Here is a 23,238-nt window from a genome sequence, read left to right as displayed (position 1 = left end):
ATGTCCTTATAAAACAGGTTAGTCTCACCCCATGTCCTTATAAAACAGGTTAGTCTCACCCCATGTCCTTATAAAACAGGTTAGTCTCACCCCGTGTCCTTATAAAACAGGTTAGTCTCACCCCATGTCCTTATAAAACAGGTTAGTCTCACCCCATGTCCTTATAAAACAGGTTAGTCTCACCCCGTGTCCTTATAAAACAGGTTAGTCTCACCCCGTGTCCTTATAAAACAGGTTAGTCTCACCCCGTGTCCTTATAAAACAGGTTAGTCTCACCCCGTGTCCTTATAAAACAGGTTAGTCTCACCCCGTGTCCTTATAAAACAGGTTAGTCTCACCCCGTGTCCTTATAAAACAGGTTAGTCTCACCCCGTGTCCTTATAAAACAGGTTAGTCTCACCCCGTGTCCTTATAAAACAGGTTAGTCTCACCCCGTGTTCTTATAAAACAGGTTAGTCTCACCCCGTGTCCTTATAAAACAGGTTAGTCTTACCCCGTGTCCTTATAAAACAGGTTAGTCTCACCCCGTGTCCTTATAAAACAGGTTAGTCTCACCCCATGTCCTTATAAAACAGGTTAGTCTCACCCCATGTCCTTATAAAACAGATTAGTCTCACCCCATGTCCTTATAAAACAGGTTAGTCTCACCCCGTGTCCTTATAAAACAGGTTAGTCTCACCCCGTGTCCTTATAAAACAGGTTAGTCTCACCCCGTGTCCTTATAAAACAGGTTAGTCTCACCCCGTGTTCTTATAAAACAGGTTAGTCTCACCCCGTGTCCTTATAAAACAGGTTAGTCTTACCCCGTGTCCTTATAAAACAGGTTAGTCTCACCCCGTGTCCTTATAAAACAGGTTAGTCTCACCCCATGTCCTTATAAAACAGGTTAGTCTCACCCCATGTCCTTATAAAACAGATTAGTCTCACCCCATGTCCTTATAAAACAGGTTAGTCTCACCCCATGTCCTTTTAATATACATCTAATGAAGTTACAGTAAACTAACCCTGTATTGTTCCCTGGTAGGATGTGAAGGCCATAGTGACCCACTCCATCCACAGTGCCATCCACTCAATAGGAGGGATCCAGGTGCTGTTTCCTCTCTTCTCCCAGCTGGACTACCATCAACCCAATGCCCAGCACAACTACCAGCACCATGAGACCCAGCTGGAGACTACGGTCTGGTGAGTACAGGAAGTTTCTGACACCTTCAAGTAAGTGTCTGAGTCTTCTACTATGAGAATGTTGAGAATCAACTTTCTAATTTACCCCTTCCTGCTGATCCTTGTCCTGAAGGTCCAGTGTTGTCCTTATCAGAGCGCTCCACTGAGCCCTGTTCCAATCAGAGCTCAGCCATAATCCTGATTTAGCTCAGTGACAGAGACCACACTGGGGAGAAACACACACAGCAGCTCTGAGCCAGGCTCTGCTCTGCCTATGGCCCTCTATCTGGTGCAGCCAGGGCTAAGCCTACTGGGTAATGTAGTCCCAGCCCTGCCCTGGTTTAAGCCTGATGGGTAGTGTTCCATCCCATACCAGCCCAGCCAAGCCAGCTAGTGAACTCTGAGTGACTGCCTATTCCAGTGAGTCTACCACTAAACTAACTGATGACTTAACCTTAACGCAGGGATGCAAAGTAAGGACCCAAACATATGATATGTGATGTGTGATTAACTCTACAATTAACTCTGTAAATTTAAGATTTCCAGATTGTCCTACTAAATTGTGAACGTAAATTAAATCAAACAGTTACTCTATAAATGAGGAATGCATTTACTTAAATCAACTAACAGATGTATTAGTCACGAATGAATTAACACTCAATTACAGTATACATGAAATACATTATACAGAATAAAAAAGGGTAAATGTCTTTCACAAATAAGACTTACGTGCCTATATGGGTCTTTTAGAATAACCTCTGAAAGAATAAGTCTAATGTGTGTCTGCAAACAAGGCCTCGTTGAACCAAAAGAGACTCTGATCTTTTATCCTTGGTAAAACAGAAAATCACCTAAATTAACATTTCTTTGCACTTTTCTGGGGGAAAACAAAAGGAAGGACATCACAACTGGATTCTAATCTAATTATGAAACTCGTAAATGTTAGTGTAACGACAGGGCACCAGGAAGCTGCCCAGTAACTGAAAGGTTGATGGGTCGAATCCAAGAGCTGACAAGGTAAAAATCTGTCGTTCTGCCCATGAGCAAGGCAGTTAACTCACCTTTCCCCGGGCGCCGAAGACGTGGATGTCGATTAAGGCAGCCCCCCGTACTTCTCTGATTCAGAGGGGTTAAATGTGAAAAACACATTTCAGTTGAAGGCGTTCAGTTGTAAAACTGACTAGGTATCCCCCTCCCTTTTCCCTTTTATCTGATAAGTGATCAGTCAATCATACAATTACATTTACATTTAAGTCATTTAGCAGACGCTCTTATCCAGAGCGACTTACAAATTGGTGCATTCACCTTAAGATATCCAGTGGAACAACCACAATTCTGACCAGTCTTTCTGAAAAGACATCAATCAGAACATGTACAGTACAACAAGACATATCAAACTGTTCAACTCTTTGAGCTCTCCAAACATGATAATAATACAAGGTCAGGTCCAATTTTAATCGCTTTCAACCTTGAGGGAACCAAATGGCTTCTCCTGTACTTCATGGGAATGTCCTGCCCAGGGTTGAAGGTGCGAGCAAGGATGTACCTCACTCTTTGAAATGGTAAAACATGGTTATTTCTCTAGATTGAATAAACTACAGAACAGAATACAACCCCTCCAAACCAAAAAGGCCTGTGGTGTTGATGGTATCCTAAAGGAAATTATAAAATATACAGACCACAAATTCCAATTGGCTATACTTAAACTCTTTAACATCATCCTCAGCTCTGGTATCTTCCCCAATATTTGGAACCAAGGACTGATCACCCCAATCCACAAAAGTGGAGACAAATTTGACCCCAATATCTACCGGGGGATATGCGTCAACAGCAACCTTGGGAAAATCCTCTGCGTTATCATTAACAGCAGACTCGTACATTTCCTCAGTGAAAACAATGTACTGAGCAAATGTCAAATTAGCTTTTTATCAAATGATCATACGGCGGACCACGTATTCACCCTGCACACCCTAATAGACTAACAAACAAAACAAAACAAAGGCAATTTCAAAAAAGCTTTTGACTCAATTTGGCATGAGAGTCTGCTATACAAATTGATGGGAAGCGGTGTTTGGGGTATAACAAACAACATTATAAAATCCATGTACACAAACAACAAGTGTGCAGTTAAAATTGGCAAAAAACAAAAAACAAACACATTTCTTTCCACAGGGCTGTGGGGTGAGACAGGGATGCAGCTTGAGCCCCAACCTCTTCAACATATACAGTGCATTTGGAAAGTATTCAGACCCCTTCATTTTTTCCACAGGCTTATTCTAAAATGGATTGAATAAAAACAATTCCAGATCAATCTACACACAATACCCCATAATGACAAAGTGAAAACAGGTTTTTAGAAATGTTTGCAAATGTAGCTCGAAGGAATTGTCCGTAGAACTCTGAGACAGGATTGTGTCGAGGTACAGATCTGGGGAAGGGTACCACATTTTTTTTGGCAGCATTGAAGGTCCCCAAGAACACAGTGTCCTCCATCATTGTTAAATGGAAGAAGTGCGGAACCACCAAGACTCTTCCTAGAGCTGGCTGCCCAGCCAAACTGAGCAATCGGGGGAGAAGGGCCTTGGTCAGCGAGGTGACCAAGAACCCGGTGGTCACTCTGAGGTCCAGAGTTCTTCTGTGGAGATGGGAGAACTTTCCAGAAGGACAACCATCTCTGCATCCCTCCACCAATCAGGCCTTTATGGTAGAGTGGCCAGATGGAGGCCACTCCTCAGTAAAAGGCACATGACAGCCCACTTGGAGTTTGCCAAAAGGCGCCTAAAGCACTCTCAGACCATGAGAAACAAGATTCTCTGGTCTGATGAAACCAAGATTGAACTCTTTGGCCTGAATGCCAAGCGTCACGTCTGGAGGAAACCAGACACCGCTCATCACCTGGCTAATACCATCCCTACGGTGACGCATGGTGGTGGCAGCATCATGCTGTGGGGATGTTTTTCAGCAGCAGGGACTGGGAGACTAGCCAGGATCGAGGGAAAGATGAACGGCGCAAAGTACAGAGAGATCCTTGATGAAAACCTGCCCCAGAGCCCTCAGGAGCTCAGACTGGGGTGAAGGTTCACCTTCCATCCGGACAACGACCCTAAGCACACAGCCAAGACAATGGAGGAGTGGCTTCGAGACAGATCTCTAAATGTTCTTGAGTGGCCCAGCCAGAGCCCGGACTTGAACCCGATCGAACATCTCTTCAGAGACCTGAAAATAGCTGTGTAGCAACGCTCCCCATCCAACCTGATAGAGCTTGAGAGGATCTGCAGAGAAGAATGTGAGAAACTCCCCAAATACAGGTGTGCCAAGTGTCATACATTGTAGTGTCATACATTTGCAAAAATTGCTACAAACCTGTTTTTTCTTTATCATTATGGGGTATTGTGTGTAGATTGATGAGGGAAAAAACGATTTCATCCATTTTAGAATAAGGCTGTAACATAACAAAATGTGGAAAAAGTGATTCTACAACCACCTAAAATGAAGCAATTCCCAAACCTTCCATAACAAAGCCATCACATACAGACAGATTAACCTAGAGAAGAGTCCCTTTAGCAAGCTGGTCCTGGGTCTCTGTTCATAAACATAAACAGACCCCACAGAGCCCTTGGACAGAAACACAATTAGACCCAACCAAAACATGACAAAAATATAATTACTTGATACTTTGGAAAGAATTTACCAATAAAACAGAGCAAAATGGAATGCTATTTGGCCCTAAACAGTGAGTACATAGTGGCAGAATACCTGACCACTGTGACTGACCCAAAAAATTAAGGAAAGCTTTGACTAAGTACAGACTCAGTGAGCATAGCCTTGCTATTGAGAGAAGCCGCCGTAGGCAGACCTGGCTCTCAAGGGGGATACATAGTGAGTTGTCCAACTGAATGTATTCAACTGAAATGTGTCTTCCGCGTTTAACCCAACCCATCTGAATCAGAGAGGTGCGGGGGGCTGCCTTAATCGACATCCACGTCTTCGGTGCCCGGGAAACAGTGGGTTAACTGCCTTGCTTAGGGGCAGAACGACATATTTTTTACCTTGTCAGCTCAGGGATTCAATCCAGCAACCTTCCAGTTACTGGCCCAATTCTCTAACCACTAGGCTACCTGCCGCCCCAAGAGAAGACAGGCCACTGTATGTGCACACTACCCACAGAATGAGGTGGAAACTGAGCTGCACTTTTTAATAACCTCCTGCCAAATGTATGACCATATTAGAGACACATACAGTATTTCCATCAGATTACACAGACCCACAAAGAATTTGAAAAACAAGTCCAATTTTGATAAACTCAGATATCTGTTGAGTGAAATACCACAGTGTGCCATAACAGCAACACGATTTGTGAACTGTTGCCACAAGAAAAGGGAAACCAATGAAGAACAAACATCAATGTAAATACAACCCATATTTATGTTTATTTATTTCCCCCTTTTGTACTTTAACCATTTGCACATCGTTACAACACTGTACTGTATATAGACATAATATGACATTTGAAATGTCTCTATTCCTTTGAAACTTTTGTGAGTGTAATGTTTACTGTTCATTTTTTATTGTTTATTTCACTTTTGTTTGTTATCTATTTCACTTGCTTTGGCAATGTAAACATATCTTTCCCATGCCAATAAAGCCTGTTGAATTGAATTGAATTAATGCCATTAATCGTGATTGACAACACAGTGTGCTGGCGCCAGACAGTTGCAGACGTAGTCTGTATCCAGAGTCTAAGAAGGTCATCATTTCTCCCCACTACACTGGCTCTTGTCCTGCTGTGTGCTCATCACTGTGTCCTTGTGATGTGTCTGGGCCTGGAGAGAGTCCCTCTGGAGGATGGGAGGAAAGCGGATTAGCGAGTGTCAGAGAGAGCCTCTGTCATACTGCCAAGACACAGTCACTCTGCCAGGACAGGCTTTAACTGAGGGACCCACTACGAAGACAGTAACTGACCCCAATGCAGCAGTAAACAACTCCTCCACTTCTTCTCAGAGGACACCATGTCTTTAGGATTAGAGACTGATAAAAGGACTAGGAGATGGACTGGGGCTACAATATGAGGTTTGGAGCAGGGGCTAGGAGATTAGGCTGGGGCTAGGAGAGAAGGCTGGGGCTAGGAGAGAAGGCTGGGGCTAGGAGATTAGGCTGGGGCTAGGAGATGAGGCTGGGGCTAGGAGATTAGGCTGGGGCTAGGAGAGAAGGCTGGGGCTAGGAGATGAGGCTGGGGCTAGGAGATCAGGCTGGGGCTAGGAGATTAGGCTGGGGCTAGGAGATTAGGCTGGGGCTAGGAGATGAGGCTGGGTCTAGGAGATTAGGCTGGGTCTAGGAGATTAGGCTGGGGCTAGGAGATGAGGCGGGGGCTAGGAGAGAAGGCTGGGGCTAGGAGAGAAGGCTGGGGCTAGGAGAGAAGGCTGGGGCTAGGAGAGAAGGCTGGGGCTAGGATAGAAGGCTGGGGCTAGGAGATGAGGCTGGGGCTAGGAGATGAGGCTGGGGCTAGGAGATGAGGCTGGGGCTAGGAGATGAGGCTGGGGCTAGGAGATGAGGCTGGGGCTAGGAGATCAGGCTGGGGCTAGGAGATTAGGCTGGGGCTAGGATAGAAGGCTGGGGCTAGGAGATGAGGCTGGGGCTAGGAGATCAGGCTGGGGCTAGGAGATGAGGCTGGGGCTAGGAGATCAGGCTGGGGCTAGGAGATTAGGCTGGGGCTAGGAGATTAGGCTGGGGCTAGGAGATTAGGCTGGGGCTAGGAGATCAGGCTGGGGCTAGGAGATCAGGCTGGGGCTAGGAGAGAAGGCTGGGGCTAGGAGATGAGGCTGGGGCTAGGAGAGAAGGCTGGGGCTAGGAGATCAGGCTGGGGCTAGGAAAGAAGGCTGGGGCTAGGAGATGAGGCTGGGGCTAGGAGAGAAGGCTGGGGCTAGGAGATGAGGCTTTAACTAGGAGATGAGGCTGGGGCTAGGAGAGAAGGCTGGGGCTAGGAGAGAAGGCTGGGGCTAGGAGATGAGGCTTTAACTAGGAGATGAGGCTGGGGCTAGGAGATCAGGCTGGGAGCTGGGGATAGGAGAGAAGGCTGGGGCTAGGAGATGAGGCTAGGAACTGGGGCTAGGAGGTGAGTCTGGGGCTAGGAGATGAGGCAGGGAGCTGGGGCAAGGAGAGAAGGCTGGGGCCAGGAGATGAGTCTGGGCCTAGGAGATGAGTCTGGGGCTAGGATATGAGGCTGGGAGCTGGGGGGTTAGGATATACAGTCTAGCTGATTGCTGACTTCCTCAGAAGATGACTTTGAATTAGCCTATCCTCTGTCTGTCCCTCTGTCTCTCTGCCTATCTACAATTCTGCTGCTGCCTTATATAATTTTCCCTTTCGACTACCTGACTGGTAGGATATCAGAGGAACAAGGTTCGCCTAGAGATGGTACAGGAAAATCTACACTACTGAGACACAGACAGCCCCAGGACCACCATACTGTATGATATAATGATGGTATTGCATCATAGAGGAGCAATTTATCTACGTTTGACATTTTATGTGCGCACTCCTGCACACCTCCTTATGTGTGTCCATATCCTTCTAAACCTGTGTGTATGTGTGTTCCAGTGCCACCCTCCTGGTGTTCCTGGTTGACCTGTTGAAGAGCTCGGTGGCGATGCAGGAACAGATGCTGGGAGGGAAAGGATTCCTTGTAATCGGGTTTCTGCTGGAGAAGGTAGAAACTCTAACCTAAACCCTAATGCACACTGGAGATAAGGCATGGACTCTTTGTCATCTTCCATAGTTTTGAATGTATGTACTGCTTTGCTTTGATGTTGTGTCTATATGGGTTTTTAATGATCCAATCATTTCAATCAATCAATCAAAATCAATCAATTAAATCAATACATCATACACTGTACCTCAAATAGCACGCTATTCCCCATATAGTGCACTACATGTTACCAAATCTACAGGGTTTGGTTTGACCTAATAGGGCTCTGGTCAAAAGGTAGTGCACTATATAGGGAGTAGAGTGCAATTTAAGTTTACCTGTTCTTACTTTCTATGGTGTGCCAGGCAACAGCTGATGACAGTTATTTGTAGATTGATATCTTTCAACCAATGTTACTTCAATGTTCTGTAGTTCAAAAGCCTCTTTACTCCTCACTCTCAGTCAAAGGATATCAGAAAAGGACCAGAAATAGATCCATGGTTCTGAAACAGACAGGGACACGACAGGGCATCAGCCAGTCAGACGGACTCTGTAATGCTGTTTGAAACATGGAGCCCAGTAGCCCTCGGACTGATAAGATCAAACTACAGATCAAAGAACAGAGCAGAGAGACACAGAGGTGAGGAAGAGATTTGAGAATCCACTTTGTGTTTTGAAGGGTATGTAGTTTCACTGCTTCCCCAGCCAGCCGCTGTCAGGCTGTGTCCAAAATGGCATCCTATTCCCAACATAGTGCACTTCTTTTGACCTGAGCCCTATGGGGCCTTTTTGGATGCAGACAGACTGTCCTGTAGCATCCTGACATCTATCCATCAGAGCCCAGCAGAGCCCAGATCTCAGGGCCAGGAACAGGTGGCTGTAACAGGGGCCAGACGGGGGAAGCACTTTATCCCTCTCTCTTTCTCTCTCTCTCTCTCTCTCTCTCTCTCTCTCTCTCTCTCTCTCTCTCTCTCGCTCTCGCTCTCGCTCTCGCTCTCTCGCTCTCAGCTCTCTCGCTCTCGCTCTCGCTCTCGCTCTCGCTCTCGCTCTCGCTCTCGCTCTCTCTCTCTCTCTGTCCCTCTCTGTCTCTCTCTCTTTCTCTCTCTCTCTCTCTCTCTCTCTGTCCCTCTCTGTCTCTCTCTCTCTCTCTCTCTCTGTCCCTCTCTGTCTCTCTCTCTTTCTCTCTCTCTCTCTCTCTCTCTCTGTCCCTCTCTGTCTCTCTCTCTCTCTCTCTCTCTCTCTCTCTCTCTCTCTCTGTCCCTCTCTGTCTCTCTCTCTTTCTCTCTCTCTCTCTCTGTCCCTCTCTGTCTCTCTCTCTCTCTTTCTCTCCTCTCCCTCCCGCTGCCAACGCTCTCACACTCATTCCATCCTACCATCTGGTTTAGATCTGTTTATACCACAGCTAGAATATTAGGAGAGACTACCTGTACCTGGTCGGGAGACATTTTGACAGAAAGACAGACAACAATAATAACAGAAAGACTCCTGGATGCTCAGTCAAATGCTCTCAAACTTTGCTTGTTTGGTGAAATGTCTATACATCCCAGTTGATTACTTCAAAATGGTGAAACTCCTCAATGGCACTGCCCATGCTAAAACAGGCAAGTGAACCCTCTATTCAAATCTATGGTTGGCTTATAGTTATATGTTATTGATTGATTGGTTGACTTGGTTGATTGATTGATTGAGTATCCAGTGGTCTGACCATTCCCTGTGCCCCCAGTCCTCCAGGGTCCACATCACGCGTGCGGTCCTGGAGCAGTTCCTGTCCTTCGCTAAGTACCTGGATGGGTTAACCCATGGTGCTCCACTCCTCAAACAGCTCTGTGACCACATCCTGTTCAACGCAGCCATCTGGATACACACCCCCGCCAAGGTAAGCCCTGCCCGACACCCCCGCCACCCCCTCCATCCCCACACCCCCACCCAATCTGGTTCCACTGGGTCCAGGTAGCTCCATGGTAACCCACCTGAGTTCTGACTCACTGAAGACTGTTTAGAGCATTACTCACTCCTACCATGATCCATTATGTAACACAACAGGGTCCTGATATTAGTGGATATTTTCTCCTCTGTATTGAAGACTGTACCACTGACTCAGGTTTACTGCCAGCTGTCACAATCAGCTCCTCAACCCTGAGAAGTATTGAAAGTTAAAGAGTGAAAACACATAATTACCCGTGGAGAAGTGGATGAGGCGGATCAGAGGAGCTGTGTTGTGTGGAGAATCCATTCTCCTCACTGACACCACCGCTGGTGGCTCTTATGAATAAATACACAACAGTTGGGGGGAACTGTCTCAGGAGTTGTGGTTGAGAGAGTCTCTGGGGGCCATCCTCAGACCCCCACACACACTCCTCTCACATGGAGCAGAGAGAGAGAGACAGTTGGACAATATTGATTATCATTATTTTCATTAGGTTAATATTGTAAATCTCCAAAGTAAACTTTGGCAATATGTACAATGTTACGTCATGCCAATAAGAGAGAGAGAGAGAGAGAGAGAGAGAGAGAGACAGAGAGAGAACTGGGTTGGAACACTTTTAGATACCTCCTCTCCGTTAGATGGAATAAAAGCTGTAGAGGGACTGTGTAGGATTATTGTCCAGTCTATTGGTAATTACAGAGGCTGTATTAATGAGCCTGAACAGAGCAGAGCGGAAAGATGGAGAGAGAGGAGAGGGGGGTGATGAGAGGAGGCTATTATAGTGTGTTCTAATGGAGTGTGATGTATGGTGTATGGTGTATGGTGAGCCACAGCGGCCTGTCTCGCTTTCTGTTCTACACCTGCATGGAGGGTGATGGGCTCAGCTCAGCTTGAACCTCTTTAACTCACTTCACAGCCTTAATTTAATACCTTGAGCAGCCTGGAGTGGGTTATGAATGATTATACCTGATAGCGATATTCATGTAGAATCACTGGGTATAGGTTCATGGTTTGTTTGTGTGTGTGTGTGTGTGTGTGTGCGCGCATTCATGCGTGTGTGTACTCTCCCCTCAGGTCCAGCTCTCTCTGTACACATACCTGTCTGCAGAGTTTATCGGCACGGCAACCATCTACAACACCATCCGTCGTATTGGGACTGTGCTGCAGCTGATGCACAGTCTGAAGTACTACTACTGGACCTGCAACCCTGAGGCCAGCAGTGGCATTACACCTAAAGGACTGGGTAAACACACACACACCACACACTACTCACACACCCAAGGTCCAGAGATGACAGGCATCTCCTCTCTGTGTAGTAACAGGCTGCCATGAGGCGGCTGTCTGCTGTGTTGGAAGTCAAAATCCCCTTGAACTGACATGTCATCTTTCTCTCTCAGCTTTTCTCTCTGAAACTATTCAGAAGGCTCAGAGGCCCAGGTTCTGGTACAGACCTACACTATATGGTTGGAAGCAGTACTGTATGTATCCTACAGGTCAGCTTAGAACAGTGCTGATGAACCTGGTCTTTGTCTCAAATGGCATTCTATAGGGCTCCAGGCAAAAGTAGTACACTATGTAAGGAATAGGGTGCCATTTGGACGTAACCACAAGAGAGAAGTGCAGTTTAGTCCATAGAGGAAGTAGATGTGTATTAACTGTATAATGAATAGTTGATGCAGCAGCTTAGCCTCTATTGACAGAGTTGACATGGTTAATGATTTCTCATGAAGCCCAGAAAACAGCAAACACCATGACCATTAATCAGCAGTCGGCTGGAGAACGTTGCCAGAGCTACAGACCAGTCCTATATGAAATTTTGAGCAGATCTACAATACAGATCTATGTGAAGTAGGATACTGAGTGTGTTTGTCTGTGGTAGCGAGAGTTATATATAGACAGCTCTGGAACGTTCTGCTGCATTTCTACTCTGATCTGGGAAAGGGTTTGGACATTCTGGGCAGTTTTGTTTTTCTGTTTTTACTGTTGTTGATGAATAATAGATATTGTGTTATAGATTGCTTGTTTTGGTTGTTCTTACTAACGTCATGGCCTGTTTTGCTTTAGTATGTGTTGCAAAAACAGTGAGACAAACAATACTAGTGTATAAAAATATTTGTTGAAGAAGTTCGTAGCCATGTTCTGTTTGTTGAGGTTAGTAGCCATGTTCTGTTTGTTGAGGTTAGTAGCCATGTTCTGTTTGTTGAGGTTCGTAGCCATGTTCTGTTTGTTGAGGTTAGTAGCCATGTTCTGTTTGTTGAGGTTAGTAGCCATGTTCTGTTTGTTGAGGTTAGTAGCCATGTTCTGTTTGTTGAGGTTCGTAGCCATGTTCTGTTTGTTGAGGTTCGTAGCCATGTTCTGTTTGTTGAGGTTAGTAGCGTGTTCTGTTTGTTGAGGTTAGTAGCCATGTTCTGTTTGTTGAGGTTCGTAGCCATGTTCTGTTTGTTGAGGTTAGTAGCGTGTTCTGTTTGTTGAGGTTAGTAGCCATGTTCTGTTTGTTGAGGTTCGTAGCCATGTTCTGTTTGTTGAGGTTAGTAGCGTGTTCTGTTTGTTGAGGTTAGTAGCCATGTTCTGTTTGTTGAGGTTCGTAGCCATGTTCTGTTTGTTGAGGTTCGTAGCCATGTTCTGTTTGTTGAGGTTCGTAGCCATGTTCTGTTTGTTGAGGTTCGTAGCCATGTTCTGTTTGTTGAGGTTCGTAGCCATGTTTGTTGAGGTTAGAACCTGGAGGTTACGTTATGATCCTTCTATTTCCATTAGACCTGGTTTTCCTGTGTCTCAGAGCACTGTGGTGTTGCCTGTAGATAGGGAGAGAGGGAATAGGAGGGAGAGGGAGAGAGATAAAGGGAAAGGGAGATAGGGAGAGAGCTAGTAGATAATCAAGTGTTCAATTATAAGAACAAAGAGATGGTTGTTGCAACGGAGCTGCTGCTGCAGGTACACTCTGGCTACATCCCAAATGGCACCCTATTCCCTATATAGTCCACTACTTTTGACCAGGGCCCTTAGGTCAAAAGTAGTGGACTATGCAGGGAATGTAGGTAATAAGGTGCCATTTGGGATGCAGACACACTTTGTCTCTGTAAATGTTGCTGCTGGTTTCTCTGGGAGTCTGTAAATAGAGAGCCATCAAATTAAACCAATGCATCAACCTCTCACACACAGCCACTGCAGTGCAGTCTCAATTTTTCTCAATCCCTAACATGCGCCCGCACACACACAATCTCTCTCTCTCGCCCTCGCACTCTCTCTCTCGTTCTTGCTCTCTTGCTCTGTCTCTCTCTGAGTTATTCTGTTAGACACACAGTCTGTTGGTCCTGCTCCTCTTATGTAGTCACATCCTCTGAAGTCATTTCTAATTTCAGGTCACACTCCCAGAGTCTGGAACTGATCAATTTGGATAAGAGCTGTTACAATATTTCTAAATTCCAAATGGCACCCTATTCCCTACATAGTGCACTACTTTGACCAGAGCCCTATGGGGCACTATAAGGATTAGGGTGCCATTTTGGACACAGACAATTTTGTCTCATCTTGCACATAGCTGAGAACCTGTGTATACCCACAGTGAAAACATAGAGTATTGATCAACCCTGTGAAATATTATCCAAAGCTATTACTGCCTGCTTTATCTGAACCAAGCCAAGGGTGAAAGTAAAATTAGTTCAATTTCCTAAGTCTCTATAATAGGATGTGTGTAGGAAGCACACTGTCATGATTGCTATGGATTAATTACCAGTCGAGTCACACTGACTCACTGTAACGAGGAGGAGAAAGTGGATTTCTGCATTAATAACACAAACATAAATCATTTATCGATAAAGTGAACCTTATCCTCCTCCTGCCCAATATGCTCGGGGCAGGTTTACTGAACCAACCAATGAGAGCCTGAGGATCAACAGTCCATGAATGTAATTGGTTGTGATGAAGTTGGATGCAGCATGTGAATGCAGCTGTGTTGTTAAGGATGCTGTTATGGAGCGACTTGTTCTGTCCCTGTACTGTGTTCTCAGATGGCTTCTATTAATCAGTCTGACAAGGAGCTGAGGGAGCCTGTGTTGAAGGGGTTCCATTGATTTCTGAGGGGAAACAGGACAGTCAGATGTTGTGTTACATTGTGTCTGACAGCAGAGGACTATCCTCACTCTGGGAGGTACATTCTCATATGTCTTGTGTAAATGAAAGCTTGGTGTTATTGATCTCTCTGTGGCAGAAAACTGTCCACGTACACTATATGTAGAACAGTATGCTGACAACCTTTCAGATTAGTGGATTGGGCTATTTCAGCTACAACCGTTGCTGACAGATGTATAAAATCGAGCATACAGCCATGCAATCTCCATAGACAAACATTGGCAGTAGAATGGCCTTACTGAGGAGCTCAGTGACTTTCAATGTGGCACCATCATAGGATGCCACCTTTCCAACAAGTCAGTTTGTCAAATCTCTGCCCTGCTGGAGCTGTCCCGGTCAACTGTAAGTGCTGTTATTGTGAAGTGGAAACATGTAGGAGCATCAACGGCTCAGCCTCGAAGTGGTAGGCCACACAAGCTCACAGAGCGAGACCGCCGAGTCCTGAGCATAGTGCTGGGCTGCAGCTGTAATCAATAACCAACCGTCTGAAACGTGTCATATCTCATTTCTGGTCAGTCATCTGGGTTGGGCAGTGTTATGGATACAGCACCCTGTTGACTTGTACTGCGCTCTGTAGATTTCTGATAGCTATGGATCGTCTCTGAGATGTGAAGTCAACATCAGACTTGTGTGTGTGTGCACGTTATTGATCCCAGTGACTCGGTCTGTGTTTGTCCTCAGATGGTCCAAGGCCCACCCAGCAGGAGATCATCTCTCTCAGGGCTTTCATGTTGCTGTTCCTCAAACAACTCATCCTCAAGGTACTGCAGACACACACACACACACACACACACACACACACACACACACACACACACACACACACACACACACACACATGCACCTCCACTCCAAAACCAAAACATATTGTTTATCTCCACCAGAAAGGCATCATGGGTAATTGCTCTGGAACCACAATGTCCAATCAGCATGCAGGTTCAGGTCTGTCCGTGTTGTGTTCAAATCAATTGCTTAGCTTCAACAGCGTGGCAGCAGGCTCCATTTCTGCCACAACTACCACCCCCCAGCAGCCATATCTACAATCCTGAACAGCATCAGCTACACTCACACACACACACACACACACACACACACACACACACACACACACACACACACACACACACACACACACACACACACACAGCTCAAACAGCAATCAACTTCCAATCTGTTCCTGCAGAGAGTCTGGTTCCTCATCAGAAGTGTTTAAACTTTACATCACTGTAAACAACAACAGGAGACTGGGGAACAAACACTGAACGTGCTGCAATATTATAGACATCTCACAAACCAGCATTTATCAACTGGTTCCAAAATTAGAATTATTACCGTCACCAGCATAGCTCAGAACTGGCCTAGAAGTACCATGCTTACGTTTATCTCCTGGATACTGGCATACAAACACTCTGGCGTTAGCTACAGTATATAGCAGACCTGCCAGTGATTATTAAGCAATCTAAGGCAGTTTCCCATCTGTTTCTGTTAATAGTAGGAACACATTTTTCTTTGGTCAGTGTGAAAATATGTATGTAATTTCTTAGGACCGAGGCGTGAAGGAGGATGAGCTGCAGAGTATCCTGAACTACCTGCTAACCATGCATGAGGTGAGTTTCAAGTCCCCATGGTTCTGTGCTGTTTTTAAAAAAAAATAATTATAATAATGTTTTACCTTTATTTAACTAGGCAAGTCAGTTAAGAACAAATTCTTCATTACAATGACGTCCTATCCTGGTCAAAACCGGAATACGCTGGGCCAATTGCGCGCTGCCTTCCCAACCACGGCCAGATGTGATTTACCCTGGTTTCAAACCAGGGACTGCAGTGACACCTCTTGCACTGAGATGCAGTGTCTTAGACCGCTGCACCACTCGGGAGCTGTAGTTGTATAGGTTTGAGAGGTCTGTCCATTGATGATGCTCTACTGTATGGAGCTATAATCTCTCTATCTCTCTCCCTGTCTCCCTTTCTCTATCCCTCTCCATCTCTCACCCCCTCTCTCTCTCCCTTTCTCTATCCCTCTCCATCTCTCACCCCCTCTCTCTCTCCCTTTCTCTATCCCTCTCTCTTTCTTTTTCTCATTCCCCTGTCTCTCTCTCCCCCATCATTCTCTCTCTCTCCCACATCCCTCTCTCCCTCCACCTCCACCTCTCTCTCTCTCTCTCTAGGATGATAATATCCATGATGTTCTTCAGCTGGTAGTGGCTCTGATGTCAGAACACCCAGCCTCCATGATTCCAGCTTTCGACCAGAGGAACGGCATACGGTACGCAACACACACGCACACACACACACGCACACACACACACACACACACACACACACACACACACACACACACACACACACACACACACACACACACACACAGCCCTTGGGGAACAAAGCCCACTTGCTGTTGACGCACGCACGCATGCACGCACGCACGCACGCACACACGCACACACACACACACACACACACACACACACACACACACACACACACACAGCCCTTGGGGAACAAAGCCCACTTGCTGTTGATGCACAAAATGCATATAATAACATCACATCTCTAACACTGGAGCCAGTGTGGTGAATCTACATGATACCTGTTGAATAATTCACATATTCTGTAAGAAGAAATCTACATAGAAATGTTATGATATTAACATATTCATTTTTATTTCAGACACTGATGATCAAACATACTGTATGCCCTGTGTATTCTATGAAATATACATGTATATCAGCCACTAACTCCTGCGGAGTTCTCAGAATCTTCACTGCAGGAAATGGAATGGCTCAGTTTTGATCAGGAAAATAATTTAGTCGTCACTCCGACACGCAGACTCTCAACACAGACAGGGAGGTCTTTCCCTGCACACCCGACTAGTTCAGCCTGGTTTCACTGTCTGTGTCCCACCACTCCATTCCCTTTACAGTGCACTATTTATGACCAGAGCCCATAGGGGACACAATCATTAACATGTTTACATGTGACTCATATGTCTCCTGTCCTGTTCCAGGGTGATGTACAAGCTGCTGGCCTCCAAGACTGAGAGCATCAGAGTCCAGTCCCTCAAAGTCCTAGGATACTTTCTCAAACACCTGGGACACAAGTGAGTTATTATCCCTCCCTCCCTCCCTCCCTCCCTCCCTCCCTCCCTCCCTCCCTCCCTCCATGAAAGACTGTCCCCAAGAGAGGTCTGGATCTATGAAAGACATTCTCTTCTTCTCTTCTCTCTTCTTCTCTTCTTCTTTTCTCCCTTCTTCTCTTCTTCTTTTCTCCCCTCTTCTCTTCTTCTTTTCTCCCCTCCCCTCTTCTCTTCTTCTTTTCTCCCCTCCCCTCTTCTCTTCTTCTTTTCTCCCCTCCCCTCTTCTCTTCTTCTTTCTCCCCTCTTCTCTTCTTCTTTTCTCCCCTCCCCTCTTCTCTTCTTCTTTTCTTCCTCCCCTCCCCTCTTCTCTTCTTCTTTTCTCCCCTCCCCTCTTCTCTTCTTCTTTTCTCCCCTCCCCTCTTCTCTTCTTCTTTTCTCCCCTCCCCTCTTCTCTTCTTCTTTTCTCCCCTCCCCTCTTCTCTTCTTCTTTTCTCCCCTCCCCTCTTCTCTTCTTCTTTTCTCCCCTCCCCTCCTCTCTTCTTCTTTCTCCCCTCCCCTCTTCTCTTCTTCTTTTCTCCCCTCCCCTCTTCTCTTCTTCTTTTCTCCCCTCCCCTCTTCTCTTCTTCTCTTAAAATAAGTATTGTCTGAAGCGTAAAACTGTCATCCAGGGACTTCTAACAGGGTTACTGTGTGTGTGTGTGTGTGTGTGTGTGTGTCTGTCCACAGAAGGAAGGTTGAGATCATGCACACACACAGTCTCTTCACTCTCTTGGGGGAGAGGCTGATGCTTCACACTAATACTGTGTCAGTGACCATCTACAACGCGCTGTACGAGGTACATTCTTCTCTCTAACTTCTCTCTAACTACACATGCACACACACTTCTTCTTCAGGGATCTCTCGTAGTCGAGTATGATTTCCCTCCAGGTGTCCGGGCTCCGGGTTGCGTTGTGGGTCTGGCTGGCCATGAGTCCTGAGATGGCTGAACAGGCCAATCCGTGACCTGCAGATCTTGTGTCAGTGGGGTCAGGGATGGTTATAACCTTGTGCTGATAATCTCCTATAACCTCATTATGTCCACCCCACTGTCCTGTTAGAAGCAGAGACTACCTTGGTACATCCCAAATGACACCCTATTCCCTATTTAGTGATTGTCTGTGTTCTTCCCATCAGATCCTGACAGAGCAGGTGTGTACCCAGGTCGTCCACAAACCCCACCCTGAACCAGACTCTACAATCAAGATACAGAACCCCAGTAAGTCTGTCTGCTATCCCTCTGAATGTTATTGTAGTCAAGTCGAACTTTCTTTAAAGGGGCAGACTTAGCAAAGTCGTGTGTGTGTGTGTGTGTGTGTGTGTGTGTGTGTGTGTGTGTGTGTGTGCGTGTGTGTGTGCGTGCGTGCGTGCTTGTTCCAGTGATCCTTAAGGTAGTAGCGACCCTGTTGAAGAGCTCGTCCCCCAGCGTTGAGCTGATGGAGGTTCGACGTCTCTTCCTCTCAGACATGATCAAACTGTTCAGCAACAGCCGCGAAAACCGACGGTGAGGACATGCATGCACATGCACACAAGCTTGCACACACACACACACACACACACACAGACAGACAGACAGACAGACAGACAGACAGACAGACAGACAGACAGACAGACAGACAGACAGACAGACAGACAGACAGACAGACAGACAGACAGACAGACAGACAGACAGACAGACAGACAGACAGACAGACAGACAGACAGACAGACAGACAGACAGACAGACAGACACTCTATAATTTACAGCTGTGTAATGACTCTTTCCCAGCAGTGACAGCACTGTTAGTATCCTGTTGTCAGTATCTTCAGGCATCAATCATAAGTCGTTCAAGTGATAGTGATGGTATAACTGATGACTATTATCACCAATCTACACACTATTGTTGTCCAACTACTGACTATATAACAAAGCATCAGATCATTTCACTAATGTACATAATAGAAGGTGATCATGAATTGTGACTGTTTCACTGACAGAGTGGCTGGTGACGGTCTCTCCTGCTGTTTGCTCTAGTAGTGAGAAACTTATTGATAATAGTTGTAATAGTATATATTATTGTTGTAGGTGTCTGCTGCAGTGTTCAGTATGGCAGGACTGGATGTTCAGTCTGGGCTATATCAACCCTAAAAACCCAGAGGAACAGAAGATGATGGAGATGGTCTATAGCCTCTTCAGGATCCTGCTCTACCATGCCATCAAGTATGAGTGGGGAGGTTGGAGGGTCTGGGTGGATACACTCTCCATCGCTCACTCCAAGGTAAGACTCAGTGGCTGTCTGCGTCCCAAATGGCACCCTATTCCCTATATAGTGCACTACTTTTGATTAAGTTATTGATAATGTCTCTCCCTCTCTATATGGTAACCTACATGAGGCACATATGGAGTACCTGGCTGAGATGAGCTTGATTATTAGTTATAGGAGATTAATTATAGATAATATTATTGATCATGTCTGTTCTATACTGTAGGTAACATACGAGGCCCATAAGGAGTACCTGGCTAAGATGTATGAGGACTACCAGCGTCAGGAGGAGGAGAACATTAAGAAGGGGAGGAAGGGTCTGGTCAGCACCATCTCAGGCCTGCAGGACCTCCAGGCCGGGGGCATCCAGGGGAACATGGAGATCAGAGAGATAGACTCCCAGACACAGACCCCGGAGAGCGAGGCCGACTACCCCGAGACCCCCGGCCACCCCCGGAACATACTGTCGGAGGGGAAGACAAGGGAGGAGGTGGGGCACGGGGGGACAGGGAGGACGGGGTCAGGGGTCAGAGTGGAGGTTCATGACCTGTTGGTGGACATCAAGGCTGAAAAGGTATGGTGTCTCCATATGTTTTCATAGTTTTTACAAGTGATGAATTTAGCAGATGCTCTTATCCAGAGCAACTTCCAGTCAGTGCATTCAACTAAGTTTAGTTGGAAAAAAACACCACATATCACAGTCCTTGCAAGTAGACTCTTACAATCAGTCAGTCAGTCAGTTAATCAATCAATCAATCCATCAATCAGCTAATCAATCAATCCCTCCCTCTCCCCAGGTGGAAGCCACAGAGGTGAAGCTGGATGACCTGGACCTGTCTCCAGAGCCGCTGGGCGTGACAGTGGGTGTGGCTGGGGGTGTTGTCTCTGAGGACAGGGGCGGGGCGTTGGTCCAGGTGGACTCCCTATTGGACAACGTTTACTGTGCTGCTGTAGAGAAGCTGAGCAGCAGCGCCGCCAGTGGAGTGCTGGTCCCCAATGCAACTGTCGCCGTCGCACCCGACAACCACAACACTGGTCCCCTCATCACCCTTGCTGACGACGACAAGGACAGTCTCCCTAGCAACAGCAGCTTCCTGTTTGGTCAGGTTAGTTCATCTTTCTTTTCTTCTGCTTGTGTTTGTTATGTGCAAGTTAACTAAACAGAACTCAACTCAACAGGAAGAGCCTCTGGTCCTGCCAAGTCCTGGTTCTAACCCAGATCCAGACCCCAAGTCCCCAATCCCCCCGGGCCACAGCCATGACCTGGGCCTGCTGGCCCACATGACTGGCAGCTCTGAGCTGGGGACCGTCGGCATGGTCGGCACGGTCAGTCCTGGTGGTCCAATCAGCAGCATCCTGGAGGAGGAGAGATTTAAGCTCCAGACCACCCTGGGTGACGTCACCTCCATGCCCAGGGAAGAGGCCTGCTCTAAGGGGTCAGAGTTCACAGAGACGGGGGCTGGAGCTAGGGCTGGAGGGTCTGGGTTGTCGGAGGGGGGCGAGCCCTTGGCTGGTGGGAAAGGTAGTGGGACCGATGCAGTCAGCAACACCTCAGACACAGAGAGGTCAGACGAAGGAAAGGAGGTTAAGAAGATACAGACCACTGCTACTACACAGGTTAGTTAAGTTACAAGACCTCCCTCCCTCTTGTCCTCTCTTCCTCCTCTCTCCCACTTGCCTTTGTCCCTCCTCTCTCCCTCCTGTTTGTGAGTCTGATGCGAGGAAGGATGAGAGGAGGAGGAGGAGAGAGTGGAGGAGGAGGAGGAGAGAGGACTAAAATACTATTATTAGAGTCTCTGCTGTTATGTAATGACTCATTTTAATTTACACACTGCTTTATACACTATGAAAAACAGTTTTGTGTGTGTCTGTGTGTGTGTGTGTGTCTAATGTGTGTGTGTCAGTCCCTCCATAGTCGTACAGCAGCCCAGTTAGAGCGTGACCTGCGTGTGGACCTGGGCTTCAGAGGGATGCCCATGACAGAGGAGCAGCGCCGCCAGTTCAGCCCTGGCCCTCGCACCACCATGTTCCGCATCCCAGAGTTCAAATGGTCGCCCATGCACCAGCGCCTCCTCACCGACCTGCTGTTGGCCCTGGAGACAGACGTCCACATCTGGAGGAGGTGAGGGGACCGAGACATTGAGGACATGTCCCTAATCACACCATAGTCCATATGTAGTGCACTACTTTGTATCAAAGCCCATTGCCCCTCTGTAGTGCACTATTTCTGACCACGTTGGGCTTCCACAAAGCACATGCAGTAGAATGTTACATTAACATTTTGATCATTTAGCAGATGCTCTTACAGTCAGTGCATTCAACTAAGTTAGGTAAGACAACCGAATATCACATTAATTGAGAGTAAAACAAGAGTTACAGTATATCCTGCAGCCAGGGTTTCTAACTAGCCTTACTGCTGCTGATTATTCACCACGTATCCCTGACCTAAGACCTGACCTATGCTTAACATTGTGTGACATGCTACTGCATCCTGATCAAATGAACGGTAATCCAGTTCTCTCCCTCTCTCTTTCTGCCTCCCTGCAGCCATTCAACCAAATCCGTCATGGATTTTGTCAACAGCAATGAGAACATCATCTTTGTCCACAACACCATCCACCTCCTCTCTCAGATGGTAGACAACATCATCATCGCCTGTGGAGGGATCCTTCCTCTGCTCTCCGCTGCCACCTCTCCTTCTGTAAGTCATTCAGTCAGTCTTTCTACTACCTCTCCTCCTGTAAGTCAGTCAGTCAGCTTCTCTGCCATCTCTCCTTCTGTAAGTCATTCAGTCAGTCTTTCTACTACCTGTCCTCCTGTAAGTCAGTCAGTCACTTTCTACTACCTCTCCTTCTGTAAGTCATTCAGTCAGTCACTTTCTACTACCTCTCCTTCTGTAAGTCAGTCAGTCACTTTCTACTACCTCTCCTTCTGTAAGTCAGTCAGTCACTTTCTACTACCTGTCCTCCTGTAAGTCAGTCAGTCACTTTCTACTACCTCTCTTTCTGTAAGTCATTCAGTCAGTCACTTTCTACAACCTGTCCTCCTGTAAGTCAGTCAGTCAGCTTCTCTGCCACCTCTCCTTCTGTAAGTCAGTCATTCAGTCTGTCTTTCTACTACTTGTCCTCCTGTAAGTCGGTCAGTCAGCTTCTCTGCCACCTCTCCTTCTGTAAGCCATTCAGCCTCTCTGTGGTGCCACACTACCATCTAGTGGTGGCTATTAAGAACTGCATGTTTATGTCTTAATTAATGATCGGTCTCTAGGAAACAGGACTAGTTGATTGCCTTTATTGATTGTAGCCGTTTTCATTTGCTCAGCTTCATTCTGCTATATATTCAGCTAATGAGAATTTTACTTTGTCAGAGTCGTTTAAGTTGGTGATGGTTTCCTCTGTGTGTTTTGCTTATGTGTGTTAAGGATTGAATGTGCTTTACCTGCTGATTGGATCTGTTGATTTGAATCATCTGTTGTTATTTTTTCTTCTGTTTGTTTGTGTGCATGGCCAGAGTACCCAGGTTAGTGCATATGCTGTAAGTTTTATTTTATTTCTAAACATTTATTCTCTCAGGTACAATAGAGCAATATTTAGTATTTCTGTTTCTTGAGTGTATATGACTGTCTTCCCTGTCCCCAAACCCCTGCGTTGTGATCAGGCTGAGTTGGAGAACATCGATGCGACCCAGGGCATGTCTTCAGAGACGGCTGTGTCCTTCCTGTCCCGTCTGATGGCCATGGTGGACGTTCTGGTGTTCGCCAGCTCTCTCAACTTCTCTGAGATAGAGGCTGAGAAGAACATGTCCTCTGGAGGCCTGATGAGACAGTGTCTTCGACTGGGTAAGAGTGTGCCTGCGTGCACGTGTGTGAGTGTGTTTGTGCGCGTGCACTTGTCACACATTAACTGTCATGTTAGATGATTCATGAGATCAGTAAATGCAGTGGCAAAATCATTTCACTATCATTTCAGTAATTCCAGTATTCCAT

The 23,238-nt window shown here is 46.5% G+C and overlaps 1 protein-coding gene across 11 annotated transcripts in view; it reads left to right on the top strand.

Moving 5' to 3' along the window:
• The window catches only part of LOC115163287 (neurobeachin), a 284,645-nt gene that overhangs the window by 76,402 nt on the left and 185,005 nt on the right, over positions 1–23,238 (top strand). For 7 of the 11 annotated variants that reach the window (XM_029715035.1, XM_029715044.1, XM_029715043.1 and 4 more), the window contains exons 10-28: positions 1,025–1,182; positions 7,759–7,867; positions 9,570–9,722; positions 10,848–11,016; positions 14,583–14,662; positions 15,446–15,508; positions 16,070–16,167; positions 16,909–17,001; positions 17,704–17,812; positions 18,151–18,232; positions 18,394–18,517; positions 19,079–19,271; positions 19,483–19,830; positions 20,054–20,362; positions 20,436–20,873; positions 21,161–21,378; positions 21,804–21,957; positions 22,764–22,787; positions 22,911–23,091. In XM_029715035.1, the coding sequence (XP_029570895.1) occupies positions 1,025–1,182; positions 7,759–7,867; positions 9,570–9,722; positions 10,848–11,016; positions 14,583–14,662; positions 15,446–15,508; positions 16,070–16,167; positions 16,909–17,001; positions 17,704–17,812; positions 18,151–18,232; positions 18,394–18,517; positions 19,079–19,271; positions 19,483–19,830; positions 20,054–20,362; positions 20,436–20,873; positions 21,161–21,378; positions 21,804–21,957; positions 22,764–22,787; positions 22,911–23,091 (3,103 nt within the window). The remainder of the gene's footprint in view (positions 1–1,024; positions 1,183–7,758; positions 7,868–9,569; positions 9,723–10,847; positions 11,017–14,582; positions 14,663–15,445; positions 15,509–16,069; positions 16,168–16,908; positions 17,002–17,703; positions 17,813–18,150; positions 18,233–18,393; positions 18,518–19,078; positions 19,272–19,482; positions 19,831–20,053; positions 20,363–20,435; positions 20,874–21,160; positions 21,379–21,803; positions 21,958–22,763; positions 22,788–22,910; positions 23,092–23,238) is intronic. The other 4 variants (XM_029715046.1, XM_029715045.1, XM_029715039.1 and 1 more) reach the window with 2 other exon arrangements.

The sequence above is a fragment of the Salmo trutta genome, chromosome 26, assembly GCF_901001165.1.
Source record: "Salmo trutta chromosome 26, fSalTru1.1, whole genome shotgun sequence".
Lineage (NCBI taxonomy): Eukaryota > Metazoa > Chordata > Actinopteri > Salmoniformes > Salmonidae > Salmo > Salmo trutta.
This window is presented reverse-complemented; position numbering and strand designations above follow the sequence as displayed.